This window comes from Mustela lutreola, chromosome 9, assembly GCF_030435805.1.
Source record: "Mustela lutreola isolate mMusLut2 chromosome 9, mMusLut2.pri, whole genome shotgun sequence".
Lineage (NCBI taxonomy): Eukaryota > Metazoa > Chordata > Mammalia > Carnivora > Mustelidae > Mustela > Mustela lutreola.
Window position 1 is genome coordinate 133,288,122 of NC_081298.1, and position 19,209 is coordinate 133,307,330.

At 34.0% G+C, this 19,209-nt stretch overlaps 1 protein-coding gene across 2 annotated transcripts in view; it reads right to left on the reverse strand.

The window, feature by feature from the left end:
- Positions 1-1,537: 1,537 nt before the first annotated feature.
- GEN1 (GEN1 Holliday junction 5' flap endonuclease) overlaps positions 1,538-19,209 on the reverse strand; it is a 33,377-nt gene continuing 15,705 nt past the window's right edge. For both annotated transcript variants that reach the window (XM_059132597.1, XM_059132596.1), the window contains exons 6-14: positions 17,944-18,017; positions 14,439-14,527; positions 12,156-12,306; positions 11,819-11,855; positions 11,647-11,727; positions 10,490-10,620; positions 8,929-8,990; positions 7,093-7,233; positions 1,538-6,569 (exon numbers count right to left, since the gene is read on the reverse strand). In XM_059132597.1, coding sequence (XP_058988580.1) covers positions 5,248-6,569; positions 7,093-7,233; positions 8,929-8,990; positions 10,490-10,620; positions 11,647-11,727; positions 11,819-11,855; positions 12,156-12,306; positions 14,439-14,527; positions 17,944-18,017 — 2,088 coding nt within the window. In that variant the 3' untranslated portion in view covers positions 1,538-5,247. The remainder of the gene's footprint in view (positions 6,570-7,092; positions 7,234-8,928; positions 8,991-10,489; positions 10,621-11,646; positions 11,728-11,818; positions 11,856-12,155; positions 12,307-14,438; positions 14,528-17,943; positions 18,018-19,209) is intronic.

The following is a 19,209-nucleotide window of genomic DNA, read 5'->3' on the forward strand; positions in this document are numbered from 1 at the left end:
GAAAAGAGTGTGGCAGTATGTGAAAAAATTAAACATATGGTGACTATATGGACCGGCAACCTTGGATAAACATCTCTCCAAGAAAAATGAGAATGAATGTCCACCTGAAGGCCTGTGTCTAAGTATTCATGGTTCTATTTTCATATAACCAAAATGTAAAAACAATCTTATTTTTCATCAACTGATCAAAAAAGAATTACAGTATATTAATACTATGTCATACTATGCTGCAATGAAAAGGAACAGAGTATTAATATACACAACATAAATAAGTCCTAAAAACATGTGCTAGGTAGAAAGTCAACACAAAGACTCCATACTGAATGGTCCCATTTATAGAAATTCTAGAAAAGGCAAAGACATCGTGAAGGGAGATCTGTCAGCTGTTGTCTGGAATCAAGGTCATCTGAGAGGGTTAATCGCAAAGGAACACAAGGAAACTTGAGGGTGAAGGGACTTTTCTGTATCTTGATTATGGTAGAGTTTATACAGCTATACACAATTACTGAAATTCACCTTTTACACTTACAATGAGTGGATTTTATTGTATGTAAACCTTACTTCAATAAAGGAAAAAAAAAGTCAGTGAAGTTAAAAAGGAATTGAGTCCTTAGCTATATTTCTGAGGACATAATCAAGATATTTAGCATGGAGTGTGGGATCAAGTGAGCAGTCCAGAATAAAACCTATTACCCCAGAGTAAAATTTTACCCTCATCTACAGTGTGTAGTACCAGGTTGTGCAACTGTTAACAGAACTTAGAGCTGTACACGCATCAGTGCCGTAAGGTCAAAATGTAGTTCCTTGAAAAAAAATTTAAAAGTTCATTGTAGGGGCATATGGGGCACCTGGCTGGTTCAGAGGAGCATGTGACTCTTGATTTGGGGGTCGTGAGTTCAAGCTCCTGTGGTGCATTAAATAAATAAAACTTTAAAAAATGTACATTTTATGAGCACTTAAAAATTGAGATTACTGAACTATGTGAGTGCTAGCTTAAACTTGAAACTTTTTTTTTCCCCAAAGAAATGCCATTCTTGGGGTGCCTAGGTGGCTCAGTGGGTTAAAGCCTTAGGTCATGATCCCAGTGTCCTGGGATTGAGCCCCACATCGGGCTCTCTGCTCAGCCAGGAGCTTGCTTCCTCCTCTCTCTGCCTGCCTCTCTGCTTACTTGTGATCTCTGTCAAATAAATAAATAAAATCTTAAAAAAAGAAAAAAAATGCCATTCTTGGTAGACATATTGTCAAGTTTTTCTAATGTAAGATCTTCGAAGGAAATGTACTATTTTCATATGTAAATTCGTGTCATATATAATCATTCTAAGCTATTTAAGGACATTTAGGAGATTCTTAAAAGGAAGCTTACACCAAAATCAAATGTGTTTAAGAGACACTCAAATGATTTAGCTCACATTCCATAGTTTAGGTGGCCTTAGGGAATCAAAAATGTCTCAACAGTCAAAATCTACCATGATGTTCATATCCATTACACACCACTAGGCGACTGTGCAAAGATATACATGAGGGGACACCGGAGTCATTAAAGAGTAAAACAGACCGTATTTATTGATATGGAGTAATTTCTAAAATACATTAATATTTTGGTACAGAACACCTCTGGAAGGATCTACAGGAAATTAGACACTGTGCTTGCCTCTAGATGCAAGAATTGTGCTTGGTCATTAGAAATAGAAAGGACATTGACTTTTTCATTCTCTATGTTACTAGTTTACCTTTTTTATTAACTACACGAAAATCCTACCTTAAAAAATAAGTAACTTAAGAATAACCACTGATTTAAACATATCAAATATATGTGAGATAGATGTATCATTTAATTAGGGTAAGTGGGATCCTTGAGAGGACTGATTACATTTATTTAGGGTTCCCGTTGCCTAGAAATTTATATATAATAAGTGTTCTACAAACATGACACTTTTCTAAAAGTTCAACTTGATTCAAAGCGTTTTGTTTTTAGTGAAATGTTGAAAAACCAAAATTATAACTTCAGAAAGATCAAAAAAATTCCAAAATATTTCAAATTTAAATCTAATTATACAATATGGCATAACGCTGGGGGCACCTGGGTGGCTCAGTGGGTTAAAGCCTCTGCCTTCAGCTCAGGTCATGATCCCAGGGTCCTGGGATCAAGCCCCACATCTGGCTCTCTGCTCCGTGGGGAGCTGCTCCCTCCTCCTCTCTCTCTGCCTGCTTGTGATCTCTGTCTGCCAAATAAATAAATAAAATCTTTAAAATATGGCATAATGTAATAAATGCTAGACTAATAAACCAAAGTTTCAGAGCCAGTCTTGGAAAAATCTCTTCACTACTCTGGACTTGTTTTCTGTAAAACAATAAAATAGTAATAGCACTGCATATGTGGGAGAAGAGGGAGTATAAACATTTTAGATACTAAGGGGTTTGGACAGATAAAATTCTCTGTAATTTTTTTTTATTTTTAAAAGTTTTATTGTGATATAGTTCACATACCATAGAATTTATCTATTTAAATTGCACAATTCAACAGTTTTAGTAAATTGCAGTTCTGCAACCATCAACAAAATCAACTTGAGAACATTTTCCTCATCCACCCACTCCCCCCAAAAAACCATCCCATTAGCAGTCATTTTCCCTTCTCCCTCCTCAACCTCCCCTCCTCCAACCCTGAGTCTACTTCCTGCTTCTATATAAATTTACTTATTTGGAACTTTTTACATAAATTGAATCATATATGTAATATTTTCCAACTGGCCTCTCACTTAGCATGCTTTCAAGGTTCATCATATTGTAACAGGTTATCAGGACTTCTTTTTCTTTTTATTGCCAATATTCCATTGTATTGATATATCACATTTTGCTTATTCATTCACCAGTTGATGGACATTTGGATTGTTTCCACTTCGGGGTTATGAATATTTGTGTAAAGTTTTTGGATGGATATATGTCTTCATTTCTCTTGGGTATATTTTTGGGAGTGGATCTGCTGGATCATATGGTAACTATGTTTAACTAGTGGAGGAACCACCTATTTCCAAAATGGGTGCCCCATTTTACATTCCAATCAGTAGGTTATTTCTGGTAGGAATGCAAATTTCTCCAGACCCTCACCAACACTTGTCTTTATGACTCTGTCTGGCTGTCCTATTGGGTGTAAAGTAGTATCTCATTGTGATTTTGATTTGTATTTTTCTGATAAATAATGAATTTTTTTCATGTGTTTATTGGCCCTTTGTACATCTTCTCTGGAGAAATGTTTACTCAGATATTTTACTCACTTTTGTCTTTTATTGTGTTTTAAGAGCTTTTTAGACATGTGTCTCTATTCAAGAGTCCATTATCACATTCATCATTTAAAAATATTTTCTACTCTTTAATGGCTGTCTCTTCATTCTGACAGTATCCTCTGAAACACAAAAGTTGTTAGTTTTGATGAAGTACCATGTATTTAGTTTTGGTGTCTAAGCTTTCGGTGTCTTACCTAAGAAATTATTGCTTAATCCAAAGTTGCAGAGATTTATGCCCATGTTTTCTTCTAAGAATTTATAGTTTGCAACCAGATCTTTGATCCATTTTGAGTTAACTCTGCATATTGTACAAGGTAGTATTCAAAATTCATCCTTTTGCATATAGATATCCAGTAGTGCCAGTAGAATTTGATGGAAGAATACTGTTTCCCCATTGAGGGGAAAATGTATAATGTGTTGGTACTCTGGCTGAAAATCAATTGTACATAAATATTAGAGGATACATCTTTTCCCTCAAGTCTATCCCATTGATCTATATGTGTACCTTGATGCCACTACAACATATTCTTCTTTACTGAAAACTTGTAGTAAGTTTTGAAATCAGAATCAGGAGAGGCAAGTCCTCCCATAATTTTTTTAAATTGTTTTGCCTATTTTCTGTCCCTTAAATTTCCATAATCATTTTAGAATCAGCTTGTCCATTTGTGCAAAGAAATCAGCTAAAATTGATGTAGACAGCCTTGACTCTATAAATTAGTTTGGGAAATATCTTAATATCAAGTTGTTTGATCCAGGAACATGGGATGTCTTTTCATTTATTTAGGTTTTCTTTCTTTCAACAATATTTTGTAGTTTTCAGAGTGTACATTTTGCATTTCTTTCGTTAAACTCGTTCCAAAGTATTTTATCCTTTTTGATGCTATTGTGAACAGAATTTTCTTAATTTCATTTAGTATTATTCATTGTAGATGTAAGAAATATAATTGATGTTTGTATATTGATCTCGTAACCTGCAATCTTGCTGGATCATTTATTAGTTCTCAGTTTCTAGTGGTTTGTTAGAATTTTGTATATAAATACTTTGTCATCTGCAAATAGCAAGTTTTACTTTTTACTTTCCAGTCCGGTTACCCTAGACTTTTTGAATGTCAAATAAACTAATGCGCAATTTAATATTTAGAGTTATTGAAGTCCACATAATACAAAAATCTTTTAAAAAGAAAAAAAGTGCTATGAAAAAAAGGAAAACAGAAAAGCCAATAAATTAGGGGGCAAGAATTCTGGTTCCCACACCATTATTAATTAGTTGTGTGATCCTGAGCAAATTTCTAAGTCTCTTATCATTCTATATTCTATATTGAAAATCTTCCATTTGGCATATCTGTGATTCCTGGGGTTATGTAAGAAATAGCTTTCCTCAAGTTTTTCAGCCATTACAATTATAATTTTTACTGATTATACTGAGAATCTTCCTCCTTTTCCATTTTTGCCCTTCACAAAGAGAGTAAGGTAACCAACACTGTAAGAGCACACTAACTGTTCCTTCATATTGAGAGAAAATAAAACTCTCAGGAAAGGCACAACAGAAGACACTGAGGGAGTGTAGGCAATTACAAAGAATTATCCTCATGGTAACAAGCTTAACTATAAATGAAAACTTTAGAGGTTTGTGGAAGAAATGAACAAAAGTGAGCAAGTGGATGAAACATTTACTCTAGTACTGTACTAACATTTTAAAACTTTAAAGAAAAATTAATAAAGATATAAAAAATGGCAAAAGTATGTTTTACAAATATACATTATCCTAAGTTTTAAACACAAGGATCACCTTTTAAAACCAAAGTTTTAGACAATATTTTTAATTATAAATTTAATTAAAATGGAAAAGGTGTCTCAGGATACACAGAACCACATTACATTTTTATGCCAAATGTAGAGATTCTGCCTCTGCTAGTGCTGACGATCCTAAAATACTAAGTTATACTTAAATATTTTTAATTCTATTTCAAGAATTTTGGAACCTTAGTTTTAATCTTTCCCTTAAAGGAAGAAGACTATCCAGAGAAGTTCCAGAGTCACCTCTGTCCTTATGACACTGTAGAAAATTCAGAGAACCTTTAGTGGCATCTGGGAAACAGTCCTCTTCATTTCCAGCTGCTTTATAAGCCTGGACACACTGTTCAGTTTCTTTAATATATATTTTAGAGTTATTCAACTTGTTGGCACCATCCTTCTTGAATGCGGCTGGGTTATGCTGCTGAGAACTGGGCTTCATTTTCTGAGTTGTGTTTTTAGCTTTCTCAAACACTGGGACACTCTCTTCATCAGAGGAATGTCTGTCAAGGCAAACGCTTTTCTTCATTACACTTTTCTGAGTGGTTTGCACATCACCTTTTCTACTATGATCTAAAGCAGTATTTGATGGTCCAACTCTAACACTGGAGGTCTTTACTACTGGGTTGTTGACAGAGTAAGATTTAGAAGTATTCACTTTATAGTTTTCTTGAAATAGCTGATCTCCTTTTATAACTTTAGATTGTCTAGATTCATTTTGCAAATGAATTCCTAGAAGATCCTTTGAAGGATGTGATGGACAATCAGAACCACTCTTAGCAATAAAAGATTCTTTTGTGGTACTTAGGGACGGAGTTTTCAGGTCAACATTTGGTTGTGCATTATCCTGAGGATAGGATGATTTTATACGTATTCGTTCCTTTAAAGGCAAATCCTGAAGATGTAAATGAGTAATGCCAGAAAGTAGATGCTCTTCAGGATTAACCTTTTGAAGATCCTGATCCAAGACTTTATTAATGTTTGTGGTACCCCATTCTGATTTACATGATAATTCTTCTGGGAAACTTTTAAAATTTTCAGGGATGGCTGTTTCAAGTTCTGATTTTAAACCACAAGGGGAAGTGTTCCTTGGAATAGCTGGTGAATTAGTAAAAGAAGTACCTTCCCAGTCAATAGTGCTTAATTGTAGATCAGCAATCGCTGATATGTTATGGGATGAAGTCCTAGGTTGACTAGCTTCTGGAAGTAGAGACTTACTGACAGTTGTAACTTGCTGCATAGCCAAAGGTCTTGGAGAAGACATTAAATGCTCTTGTGTATTCAAACAGGGAGTATCTTCAGGTAAAATCAAGCTATTCAATGATGCAGAAATAGATTTCTGGGGTAATGCACAATCAGGGATAATTTCCAAATTTAAGTTGGAATTCGGCATAGAAAAGACTTCACATGTGGGGTTTAAAGTCATCTGTGATTGGAAACCCATCACATTATCTGATTCTGGCCAACTGTTTTCTTTAGACTTAATTTTCATGCCTGAAAAGAAAAAACGACATTACTATTAAAATCTACTTTATTTTCCTTAACTTGTGTAAACAAATAAAAAAGAGTCCAGATCAGAAATCTTCTGTATGAGTAATTTTTTTTTTTTTGTCTTTCTTGTCTCAGTGCATTCCTGGCAACTGTTATAATAACAACATAATTCTTAATAAAATATTATAAAATATTTTCTGTTGGAAACAATATTATAATTGAATTTGTTTTCCTCATCAAGTTCTAGGAAATAAAGAAAATGTGTTTATAATTCAAAACATGTCATGCATACTAGTTGCTCAACAAGCAATAGTAAAGTTACTATTAACACTTGGTTAAGTGAGCAGACACAGAGCAGAACGGTTTTCTTGTGGCTTTAAAAAGACAAAGACGCAAGAGGAAATTCCTAACTCTTATTCTTACAGAACTTTCAGCAAAATTTGGGCAAGATAAGATTCCAATAGAATAGGTAACTCTTCTTTGACATTTGGGTGTAGTATAAATAGCTATCAAATGCGACACTTACTTTTTTGTTTCTTCCCTTTCAGTGCTAAGTTTTGTTTTTGATAAACAGCAACAATCTCAGGATAAGCTGCTTCAAACAATGATTCTTCTTCTATTGTTTGTAGAACCAATTCTCCATGTTTATCCTCCACAGCATAATGCTCTAAAAGATCAAAAATACAGCAAAAACAGCATTAATTGCAGATTTGTAAATTTCAATTTTTCTAGGTAAAATTAAGTTTACCAGGTAATCAAAGTCATGTGCAAATTGATAATTCATTACAGATCTTGCTTTACAACATCTCTGTTTTAATACTAGTTGATACTAGTTGCTAATGCTAGATAATACCAGTTGATACTAGTTCACTGTTTTAATACTAGTTGATACTAGTATAGAATTGATTTTCTTCTGCCTGGCAAGACCTGGAAAAAGATTCCTTTCAAAATGAGAATTTTAAATTCTCTTGATCTAAAGATGGTACTTACAGGATAGAACACTTTGCTTAGATAAGGTTGGTTGCTTTTAATTTAGTATAATGAGTGTTAAAATTCCAGATAAAGATTGGGAATAAACAGTTTCTTAGAGCTCCAACATTAACTTTCTTTATTGATGGTTCCTCAAAAGAACAGAATTGAGGATACATCCAGGCTCACTGGATTCAAAAGCAGCTACTAAATGAAAATGAGAATGCTTGCATGTAAATTTATAATGTGATATATAAATAGACTAGATCCTTACGTTTATCCTACACATGGGAAAAATCGCATGAGAAGCTACACTATAATGAAATATTGGTGAATGAGTTTAAAGTACAAAAAATGGAAACAGATTAATTTACAGTCTTTCGTAGTTAAACTGGCTAGGAGTACATTTTCTTCCTTAAGAAAGAGCACCCACAAAGGACAATGCTCTCTTCTTTTCTTTTTCTAATAGATTGTATTTTTTAATTTGACACAGAGAGAGAAAGAAAGCAGAAGTAGGGGGAGTGGCAGAGGGAGAGGGGGAAGGAGGCTCCCCACTGAGGAGGAAGCCTGACACAGGGCTTGGTCCTAGGACCCCAGGGAATCATGACCTGACCCAAAGGCAGATGCTTACCCGACTGAGCCACCCTGGCGCCCCTGACAATGCTCAGTTCTGAACAGAGATGCACTACCAAACTGGGTTAATGCGATTTTCTTTCCTGAAAATATACTACAGTTGGTGGAACTGTTGCTAAACATCCTCAAAATTCTTCAGCTTTTTGTTTTCTTAGTATTGCTTAGAATGGTTTATCTAATTCCATATAATTTCATTCTTCAAAATTACCTATAACTTAAACTTTGACAAATCTACAGCCTCACTCATTCATATATAATCACACAATCTAATTTCAAAGGCAAATAAAAATGAATTTGGAATTACTTTCCATTTTAAATGATCTGTGCTTTCCTTGCCTTCAGTTTGGGAGCTAATTCAGAGTTCACTGCATTTTTGCCTGCAGCAAAATAAGAGTAATTTGACAACTATAAATTCTCATGAAAATGAAACAAAGTAAAGAAAGGAGAACATTTGCAGCAGCATTTTCTTCAGAAATATGGACCAAAAACTACTTCCATATTACATTCTTTAAACATTAATTACAATAGAAATGTCAATGTAAGATATTAAGATAAAATTAAGGTTTTTAATATTTACTATTAGTCAAACCTTATTTAAATATCACAGGTAAACTACAAAATCAATCCTCAGTGCATGTGATATGTCTCTTTCCCTCCTTCACGAAGAGAATAAGGTTACCAACATGTTTCACAATGTATATCATATTTGCTAAACATATATGGTTAAATGTTACAAACTTTGCTTAGAGTAAAAACATACCAGGCCTTTCCCATTCTATTTCAAAGCAATGAATTCCATTTCTTTTCCGCGTTTTAACGATTCTGAAAAACAAATTCTTCCAATGAGGTCTAACTGCAGGAGTTATTTTGAAATTTTCAATTTGTAGACTGAATTATTAAATTTTCATTGACTTTTGTTATATTTTCATAATATTCTAAAGATACTTAAAGAATTATGGTACAGTTATTCTTCTGAATAGTTTATTCAAAAGATAATTTTATTGTTAGGTGCACAGAGTTGATAATGGTAATATCCTATCAGTAGATTTCATTATTAATCAGCGTTCCTTTCCTCCATAATAGTAATTTTTCTTCTAAAGTCTATTTTGTTTCTGTTAATTTTGCTATACCACTTTGGTAAATATTTACATGGTAATCTTTTAAATCTTTTTATTTTCAAATTTTGTGTAGTTTTATTCTGCACATTCCCTATAAATAGCAGAATATTGATATATTGTTTGTTTGTCCTATATAATGCCTTTTAATAGATGAGTTTAATCCACTTATATTTATTTTTGATCACTGACCTTGCTGGATGCTTTTATACAATTTATTTTGTGTTTTCTGTCACCCAATTTTTTCTTTGCTATTTCCTCCTTCCTGTATTTTTTTAGTTTGACAGTCTTACTTTCTACTTTATGTATTGGTTTCAAAGATAGAAATTGTACTTCTGGTGTTTTAGTGGTTACCGTTCATTGTTTACATACATACTCTGGAAGTTTTAGTTTATTATCATCATTGTATATTAATCACCAAGCATTATGGAGCTATTTATGTATGTATTTTTCCAGTTAGTTTATTAAATGAGCTAAATACATTTATTCATTTCTCTTTATTGGTTGACTACTGTTTTTTGTTATCTACATCATCCCTCTGGGTTCATTTTTCTTCTGGCTTAGGTACCCCCTTTAAGAGTGCTTTTAATGAGGATCCATGATTTATTCACCAACCAGTAAATAAGGCTTAAATGATGTTTAGGCTGCCAATTATTTTTACTCAAAGCTTTGAAACGTGACTCTAGCATTCTGTCATGAAAAAGTAGGCTATCAGATTGTCATTCCTTTGTAGTTTATCATTTTTCTTTGATACTTCCTCCCCAACTTTTAGTTTGTAAGTTTTTAAGTCTTTAGAGAAGTTTCAAGAATGGCACAATGAATACTCATATACCTTTTGCTGAGTTTTACAAATTCCCAGTTCCTGTGCCTTTAGATTTTTGTTCCCTTTCTGATTCATTGAAATAGTTCTATGGTTAAGCTTAGCTATATCATTTTATAGTTATTTCTTTTAATAATCTGTTATTATTACTATTTGAAGCAGAAAAGTATGTGAAGACACGAACTTACTGTTATCTTGAATGTAAACCATGAATAAACTTTGAATATTTCATACTAGACCTTTACTCCATTTTTATATAACAAAGAGCTATATATCCCACTACTAAGAGTATTAAGATTATTAAAGGTATTAATTAGATTATTATATAGATCATAAGATACCCAAATGGAAACACAGAGACTTCTTTGTACAATTCTTCATATTACCGAATTGGCTGTAGTTGATTAGAATTCCTTCTACCAAGCTTTCTTTCTATCATGTCATAGTGGGTCAAAAGCACTAACAATTTCTCACATGCATAGTGATTGGGCCATTCCATTTTTTCAAGAGTAAATCTCTGAAAATATAAAACAAATAAAACAAGATTTTGTTATCTCTTAGAGGCAAACAGCCCTCTCAGGTAATATCATTTTTTTTCTTACAGAATTAACATTAGTTAAAATAGTATCAATGAGCGTATTCCCAGAAAGAATAATAAGCCTCCTAAGGAGGCAACGTTGCATAAGGAGTAAGTGTGAGACTTGTCAGTTTGAACCCCAGTATGATTATTTCCAAGATGTTGGGTAAATTACTTAATTTCTTTTGGCCTCAGATTTCCATCGTAACATATATCTCAACGCAGATTATAAAGATTAAGTGAGGTTACATTTAATGTGTTAAAATATGATAGCTAATTTTAATGTTCAATAAATGCTAGTTGCATTAGTATTACTGTTGTTGGTAGGGATAGGCAACAAGTACTTACAATTTATTGAACTATTATTGGCTTCCCTAGCCACTATATTAGGGGTTAATATAAATAATCTCATTTAATCTTTATAGTGACTTCAGAAAGTAGTAGTATTTCTCTTTTGAGGATAACACATATACAAGGTCACATAGTAAGTGATAGATGGTCCAAACTTATTAGTTCACGGATTAAAAATCCCAATGCCGACATAGCATAATGTATAAACTTATCAAATCACCAAGTTGTACACCTGAGACTAATGTAATCTTGTGTGTCAACTATACCAAAAAAAAAAAAAAAATTTTTTTTCCATTGTCCTTGTAAACTTTTATAACAACAAATTTATTTCTCACATTCTCTGGGTATTATGTCCTGCCCCCAATATGTTCCTAAATACAATGAATCTGTACATGGTACATAAGGTGTCTTCTAAAGGGCATAACTATGGTTTGTCTTGTGGTCTGCGAAGTATGGTTCTTATGTGGCAAAGGAATGAAGATTAGAAATAAATGCTGAAAAAAATGCAGTCAAAGAGTCAAAGCTGTTATTCTCCTCTCAGACCAAAGTGATTATCCCTTCTTATCTTCCTAGTACACAACTACATAGCATAAAGTAATATTTATTTTCCCATACCTGAAACAACAATAAATCAGGTCTTCGGTACCTGATTACTTTCACCAATTTATCCTTGTTCAGAAGGAATTCTTGAATAACCTAGCAAGAGAAAATAAAATAGAAATTCAGACTTCAAATTTTTTAAAAGAACTTCTGAAATAAGACATACATTTGAATTATTAACTATTACCTCATGGAATGGGAATCCCTCACAACTGCAAGCTTTTCTGAAAATAAATTATATACATGTTGTAAATACCATCAGGCAATTTTAGATTATAAATTCATTTCATCCAATCTCTGCTGATTTAATGAAAAATACCCTTGGATAATATCCCAGTCATCAAACTTCTCTTTGAATAACTACTAAATCAGTCTTCTGAGACTGCCTAAAGTCTGAACTGAATCAAAAAACAGATTTTGTGAAATGTTACTAATCTAGACATGGGGGAAGGGTATGTGGAAATAATTCAACTAGAGGTGTATAAATAGGTCAGGACAGAAAAAAAGGAGTCAGAAGAACTTACTTCTTAATGCTGTTCTCTATGGCGCTCAGTTGTCTGCCATGCCCTGTGCTGTGCCACTCACAAGGACAGCAGTATTCATGATCATGCGGCTTACAATACTGATTAGTTTTACAGAGTCTGCATCCATTACGTACATGATCCTTAGATGAACCTTTAAGGAAACACAAAGAAGTATGATTTTCACTGCTTTTTGATTTACCTTCTATATAATTTTATTTTTTTGCCCTATCCAGATTTTTAAAAATGAACATGGTGTTGTGAAGTCCTTAGCCTATAGAAAGGTTCCAATACATTTAGGTTAAATAGAAGAATAATGCATACTGTAATAATTCTTAAGACAACGTAGATCCTGAGCTCTTACATGACACTTTTTTGTTGTTTCTATAGTATATTCTTCTATCTGAAACTGTTAATTTGTAACTAGAAATTATAATTTTACGATAATCAACAATGGAAAACTTTGTGGTGTATTTGGTAACTACATGCAAGAAAAGTAGGATGTAATCACTAACATTAAAAAGGATTATTTATGGGATGCCTGGGTGGCTCAGTTGGTTGAGTATCTGCCTTCAGCTCAGGTCATAGCCCCAGGGTCCTGAGATCGAGCTCCACATTGGGTTTTCTGCTCAGCAGGGCGTCCGCTTGTCCCCCTAACTCTCCCTCTGTGCTTATCCTCACCTCTCTCAAATAAATAAATAAATACATACATACATACATACAATCATAAAAGAAAAAGATTCTTTACTTAACAGAATTCATGAAATGGTTTCTTTAATGGGAATATTAAAAGAATGTAACAGTTAATTACCTCTGCTAGTATCTAGCCCTCAGTAAACTTCACAGCTACTTTTAAACTGTGGTTGGAACATGAATGAATTATGACTATGGCAGAGGTGTATGGCCCTAGTTCCCTTTTGAAGGAATGACCACCTTTAACACTGTTTTGAGAATACAGAAGAGCACACATAATTGATAGGAACTAAAACTCATTTATAAAGTGTCAAAAAACTACAGAATTGAATTCTATAAAGTATCCTATAAAAACATTTATATCGTCCATGATTTTACCTGTAATTTAATAATGCTTACGAACTGAGACAAACAGACAAAGAATTTCTTCTCTTTTTAATTTTTATTGTTATTTTTTAAAGGTCTTATTTATTTGAGAGTTAGAGAGAAAGAGCATGAACTGAGGGGAGAGGAGGTAGAGGAGAGAGAGAAGCGGACTCCCCGTGGGTGGGAAGCCTGACCCAGAGCTCAGTTCCAGGACCCTGAGATCATGACCTAAGCCAAAGGCAGATAGATGCTTAACCATCTGAGCCACCCACAAACCCCAAGAATTTCTTTTAAAGGATGAGCTGACAAGATCTCCTACTTTCTCCTGGGAGCGAAATGTGCTTCTGATCTAATACACGCTAATGACATTTTTTTTTTTTTTTTTTTAACCAAGTGAAGAGGAACCAAGTTATTTTCAATAATAATAAACATATATTAGAAATTAGTAGTGTTATTTTTAAAGATTTCATTTATTCACAGAGGAGAGAGATCACGAGCAGTGGGGAGGGTAGAGGGAGAAGCAGACTCCCTGCTGAGTAGAATGCCTGACTTAAGACTCATTCTGGGACTCCAGGATCATGACCTGTGCTGAAGGCAAGGTGCTTAACCAACTGAGCCACCCAGATACCCTAGAAATTAGTTTTAAGTCACTTTTTTATGCAAATAAAAATAAATGGTTTTAGTTTGATTTCCCCCTAAGATTTAGCATTATGACATTTCTTTTTTTGTTTAAATGGATTTCTATATTGAAAACATAATTTTAACATCTACATAATTTGGTAACATAGTTTGAAATTGCACTTGCCCTGTGCTTATTGTTTACATCATATTATTTCATTCAAATAACATCTATTGTGCATATGAGACACAACTCCTGATACTGAGGATTTTCAATCTACTGAGGAAGAGATTATGTAACCAGTATTATAAGAATAGGATGACAATGGGGCGCCTGGGTGGCTCAGTGGGTTAAAGCCTCTGCCTTCGGCTCAGGTCATGATCCTAGGGTCCTGGGATCGAGCCCCGCATCGGGCTCTCTGCTCGGCAGGGAGCCTGCTTCCTCCTTCTCTCTCTCTGCCTGCCTCTCAGCCTACTTGTAATCTCTGCCTGTCAAATAAATAAATAAAATCTTTAAAAAAAAAAAAAAAAAAAAAAAAAAAGAATAGGATGACAATGTGGGTATCACACAGTAATGTTCTAGAGATTTCATTCCCTATGTCTGCTTACCTGGATGGGAACACACAGAACAATGGGCCGGTGTTTTAATAGCTAGTGGTTGTGGATCAGAGGGTGATTCTTCATTCCACTGAGTAAACCTGCAAAAAAAAAAAAAAAAAGTTAAAAGGAAAAATGACACAAAACAAAAACAAGGTCACCAAAATGCCATGCTCTCAAATGCCAGGCTATTCTCTTCCCTTCCTTACCTGCCCATTTGTTTTCTCTTTGATGATAAAGTCACTGGCCCAGCCTGGGAAAACCCTCAATCTATGTACCTCAATTTAAAAATGTGGCCCCAAGGATAATAGAGTTGCAACAGGAGGAAGAGAGAATCAGACGGTTACAGAGGAGAAGAGAAGGAAGTTGGAGGAGTGGAAGGGAAGGGAGGAGGAAAGAGAAGGAGGGAAGGAGAGGGAGGGATAAAGAGAAGAAGAGAAAAAGAATATGTACTCATATCTTCATGTACTCATATGTATATACTCATATCTTCATGTACTCATATGTATGTACTCATATCTTCATGTACTCATGTGTATGTACTCGTATCTTCATGTACTCATGTGTATGTACTCGTATCTTCATGTACTCATATGTATGTACTCGTATCTTCATGTACTCATATGTATGTACTCGTATCTTCATGTACTCATATGTATGTACTCGTATCTTCATGTACTCATATGTATGTACTCGTATCTTCATGTACTCATATGTATGTACTCGTATCTTCATGTACTCATATGTATGTACTCGTATCTTCATGTACTCATATGTATGTACTCGTATCTTCATGTACTCATATGTATGTACTCGTATCTTCATGTACTCATGTCTATATACTCATATCTTCATGTACTCATGTGTATATACTCGTATCTTCATGTACTCGTATGTATATACTCGTATCTTCATGTACTCGTATGTATATACTCGTATCTTCATGTACTCGTATGTATATACTCGTATCTTCATGTACTCGTATGTATATACTCATATATTCATGTACCCATATGTATATATTCATATATTCATTCAGTTTGGGGGTGTTTTCTTTTTAGAGAATCTTAAGTTAGGCAGCAAGATGTAAGGAGAATGACTTGTATTTATGTCTTTTTGATCTCTTTTCTGTGTGAGTACGAAACAAATAGAATGATGTACGTGAACATTTTCCCATATCAGGAATAGAGGTGAAGGGTAAACTATACAACTAAATAGAACATTAAGTTTCTAAGTAAAAACTTAAAAAAATCTAGATCACCTGAAATGATCATTTCCTTAATCTCTTATGCAAACTGTAAAACACTGCCTGTTTAACGAATGATTTTAAGGAAAATGTGTATCTGTTAAGGTTTCTACTAAATAAACGTTAATTTTATTTTTGGCTAAAGTTCAAGGCAACATAAAGCCACCAAGGGAATAATTAAGGGGATAATTAAGTATTCCCCATAAAAACAAATGGCTCTGAATTATGTTTCTCCGCTTACAGAAGTTAAAGGTCTAACAAAAAAGTAAATTACCTCTTGAGTTCATTGTGCAGTGTCTGGTACTAGGAGTTATTATTTGGCTTTTGGAATTTCTGTCCCATTTACTATAAAGATCAAGTATGAGCTTGCTAAAAATGAAGCATTAATAGATGCTGGATAAATAAATAGAACTTTAAATGTGGGAGAAAAAGGGGGAAAGTCAGTCTATATTAAAATTAGAATGATATATAATGATAATAAGAAAGGTAATTTTATTCTTTTCAAATGTTCAAACATTTCATAAAATGTTGCCAAAAGCACATATTTGCTGACACTACGTCGGTAAGGATGATTTGTAGTCAGCCAAGTCGCATACCTTCTTTTCATTCTTCACATTATTCTTCACAATTCCCAAATGATTCCATGACAAAGTATAGCTTTTTTTCCGGCTTTGGCACAGTGCTCACTAATACCAGCAACATATTCATTAAAGTCTTAGATCTATCAGTAGCTTTATATCTGAAAGAGCTCCTTCTTATTCACTCCATACTTTATTATCATTAATATTAATTCATAATTAACATTAACACAAACCATTGCTTTCATTAAGTAAATATATTCACATTCTTTCAAAACTAAATAGCACAGTTGGTAAACTACCATATATTCCATACCTTACCTTTTTTGAATCCTTAAATTGCACAGTCTAAATTAATTAGAATGTATTACTAAATACGTGGCTCCAGAACAAAGGGCATTCAAGTAAAAATTGTGATCAAGTGTTATATGTATTTAAATACTTACAATATGTCAGGCATTTCACTTACAGAGAATAAATATGATATCAAAATATTTTATATCAAAAATAATTTTAAATATAAAGTTTTAAATGTAAAATTATTTTATGGTTATATTTATCTTGGTGGTAAAACAGTCTAAAATAGCCTGTGGTAAAAGCACATGGTTATAAAAAACACATTTGGCGTCTTACTACTTCTGTATGTAGTGACCTAATAGTGAAAAAAAATACAGTATGGTTTAGGATGTATATTCTTATCTTTTCTTTGGAAATCTCATAATTAAAAAAAAAGTTTTTATTTTATTGTTATTATTTTAAAGATTTCATTTGGGGGGGTGGCCTGGGTAGCTTAGTTGGCTAAACCTCCAACTCTTGACTTCGGCTCAGGACATGATCTCAGGGTTGTGAGATTGAGCCCCACGTGGAACACCACGCTCAGTGGGGAGTCTGCTTGAGATTCTCTCCCTCTCTCCCTCTGACCCCTCCCCACTTCCACACACACTCTCTCTAAAATATATAAAAAATAAAAAATCTTTAAAAAAGCCATTTTATAAAGATTTTAAGTAATCTCTACACCCAACATGAGGCTTGAGCCCACAACTCCAAAATCAAAGCATGCTCCACTGACTGAGCCAGTCAGCCATCCTCAAAATCAGTGATTTTAGGGGCGCCTGAATGGCTTAGTCAGTTGAGCAATAGCTTCCAGTTTTGGCTTAGGCCATGATCTCAGGGTAGTGAGATGAAGCCCCATGTCAGCCTCTGTGCTCAGAGTGGAGTCTGCTTGATACTCTGTTTCTCTCTCTCTTTCTGCCCCTCCCACCACTCATGCTGACACATGTCCTCTCTCTCAAATAAATAAATAAATAAACAAATAAATAAATAACATCTTAAAAAAAAATCAGCGACTTTAAATGAAAATATAGAGAAGTTTAAAAATCTAAAACCTAGGATGTGCCTGGGGGCTCAACTGGTTAAGCGCCCGACTCTTGATGTGGGCTCAGGTCATGATCTTGGGGTTGTGAGATCAAGTCCCACGTGGGGCTCTGCGCTGGGCATGGAGCCTGCTTAGGATTCTCTCTCCCTCTTACCCCCACAAAAAATATAAATAAAAATAAAAAATTATATAATACAACTGAGTTGAATATATATGCTTTTTGTAATATAATACGTTTTGTATAATACTTTTTGTAATAGTCACTATTCAGTTCAACAAAAATAAATGTCTAATGTCACGAGAGTCATTTTTAGTTACCTTTGAAGTAGACTTTGCCCTTTCAAAGTCTGTATAAGCTTTAATGCTCGCTCTTTGCCAACTCCAGGGACTCCCTTTCAGAAAGCGGAAAAGAAATGCAAATTTTAGTCACTGGGGAACGGAGAAATAGAGCATGACATGTCCATTCGATGGGAGGTTGTGCAGCTGACAGAATAAGGCAACTATGTAGTCACAGAAAAAAGATGTGTAAGATACCTTGCCACACGTAAAATAATAATTGCAGAATAGCCCACCAAATAGATTTGTAAGTAAAATGACTATGATATTGTTAATCTGTGCAAATCCCAAAGTCACAGGATTATATACTAAATCACTGACAGTGTTTATTTTAAGGGAGGGAGGAACAGAACTTTAAAGCGCTTTCACTTTTTACATTAATTATTTTGATAGTCTTTTAATTTGACCTAACTTCAGGTTATATCTGTAATCAGAAAAAGCATGTCCACTCACTTAGATGAACACTTAATATACAGCCAGACATCAAAAGAGAACAAAGAAGAGTTCCAAGTTAACTCTTGAAATTAATAATTTAATAAAAATGAAAACAAGTGTTAAGTTGCCAACACACACACACAAATGTTAATGTATGTGTATTTGCATGACAATTTCTGGTTTGAGTCTTCTGGTTTATGAATATATCCGTAGAAGCAGGGCTGTTACTTAGCCAATATGTACTGGGACAGACATACCAGTTGCTAAAGTATTTCCAAATTGGTTAGGAAAGTCACTAAACAAGCATCCTAAGGGCTTGCTGGCAAAGGGATCTCCCTCCAGCCTGAATCCCCTTCCCAATCCCCGTACACTCAGGATCAGCTACCAACAGGGTAGCACCTGGCATGACAGCGGACCCGGAAGTCTTGTTTCATGGCTACAGCCCACGTTTTAGGCATACACATTGCTAGACATTTTGTATAACACCCTTCTTCTATTAGCATTTAGCTACATGTTAAGTTTTTAAAGGTAAATCATGTTAGTCCATAAGTGGTAAAAATCTTTAAGTAGAACAAAATAAACAGATACCAGTTTCGTTACAAAGGATAGAAAATGTCAAAACAGCTAAGGTTAATACATAATGTAACACCCCTGTAGCTAAAATTGGTTTCTGTGAGTTTAATTTTGCAAGTTTTTTCTTACATTTAACATTTGGCTGTTTCTAAACTTTAATTATGATATAATTACATGTGGGAAATAAGAATCTTCTATTTCAGAATAAGCATTATAATAAAATAATTACTTTTGCTTTAT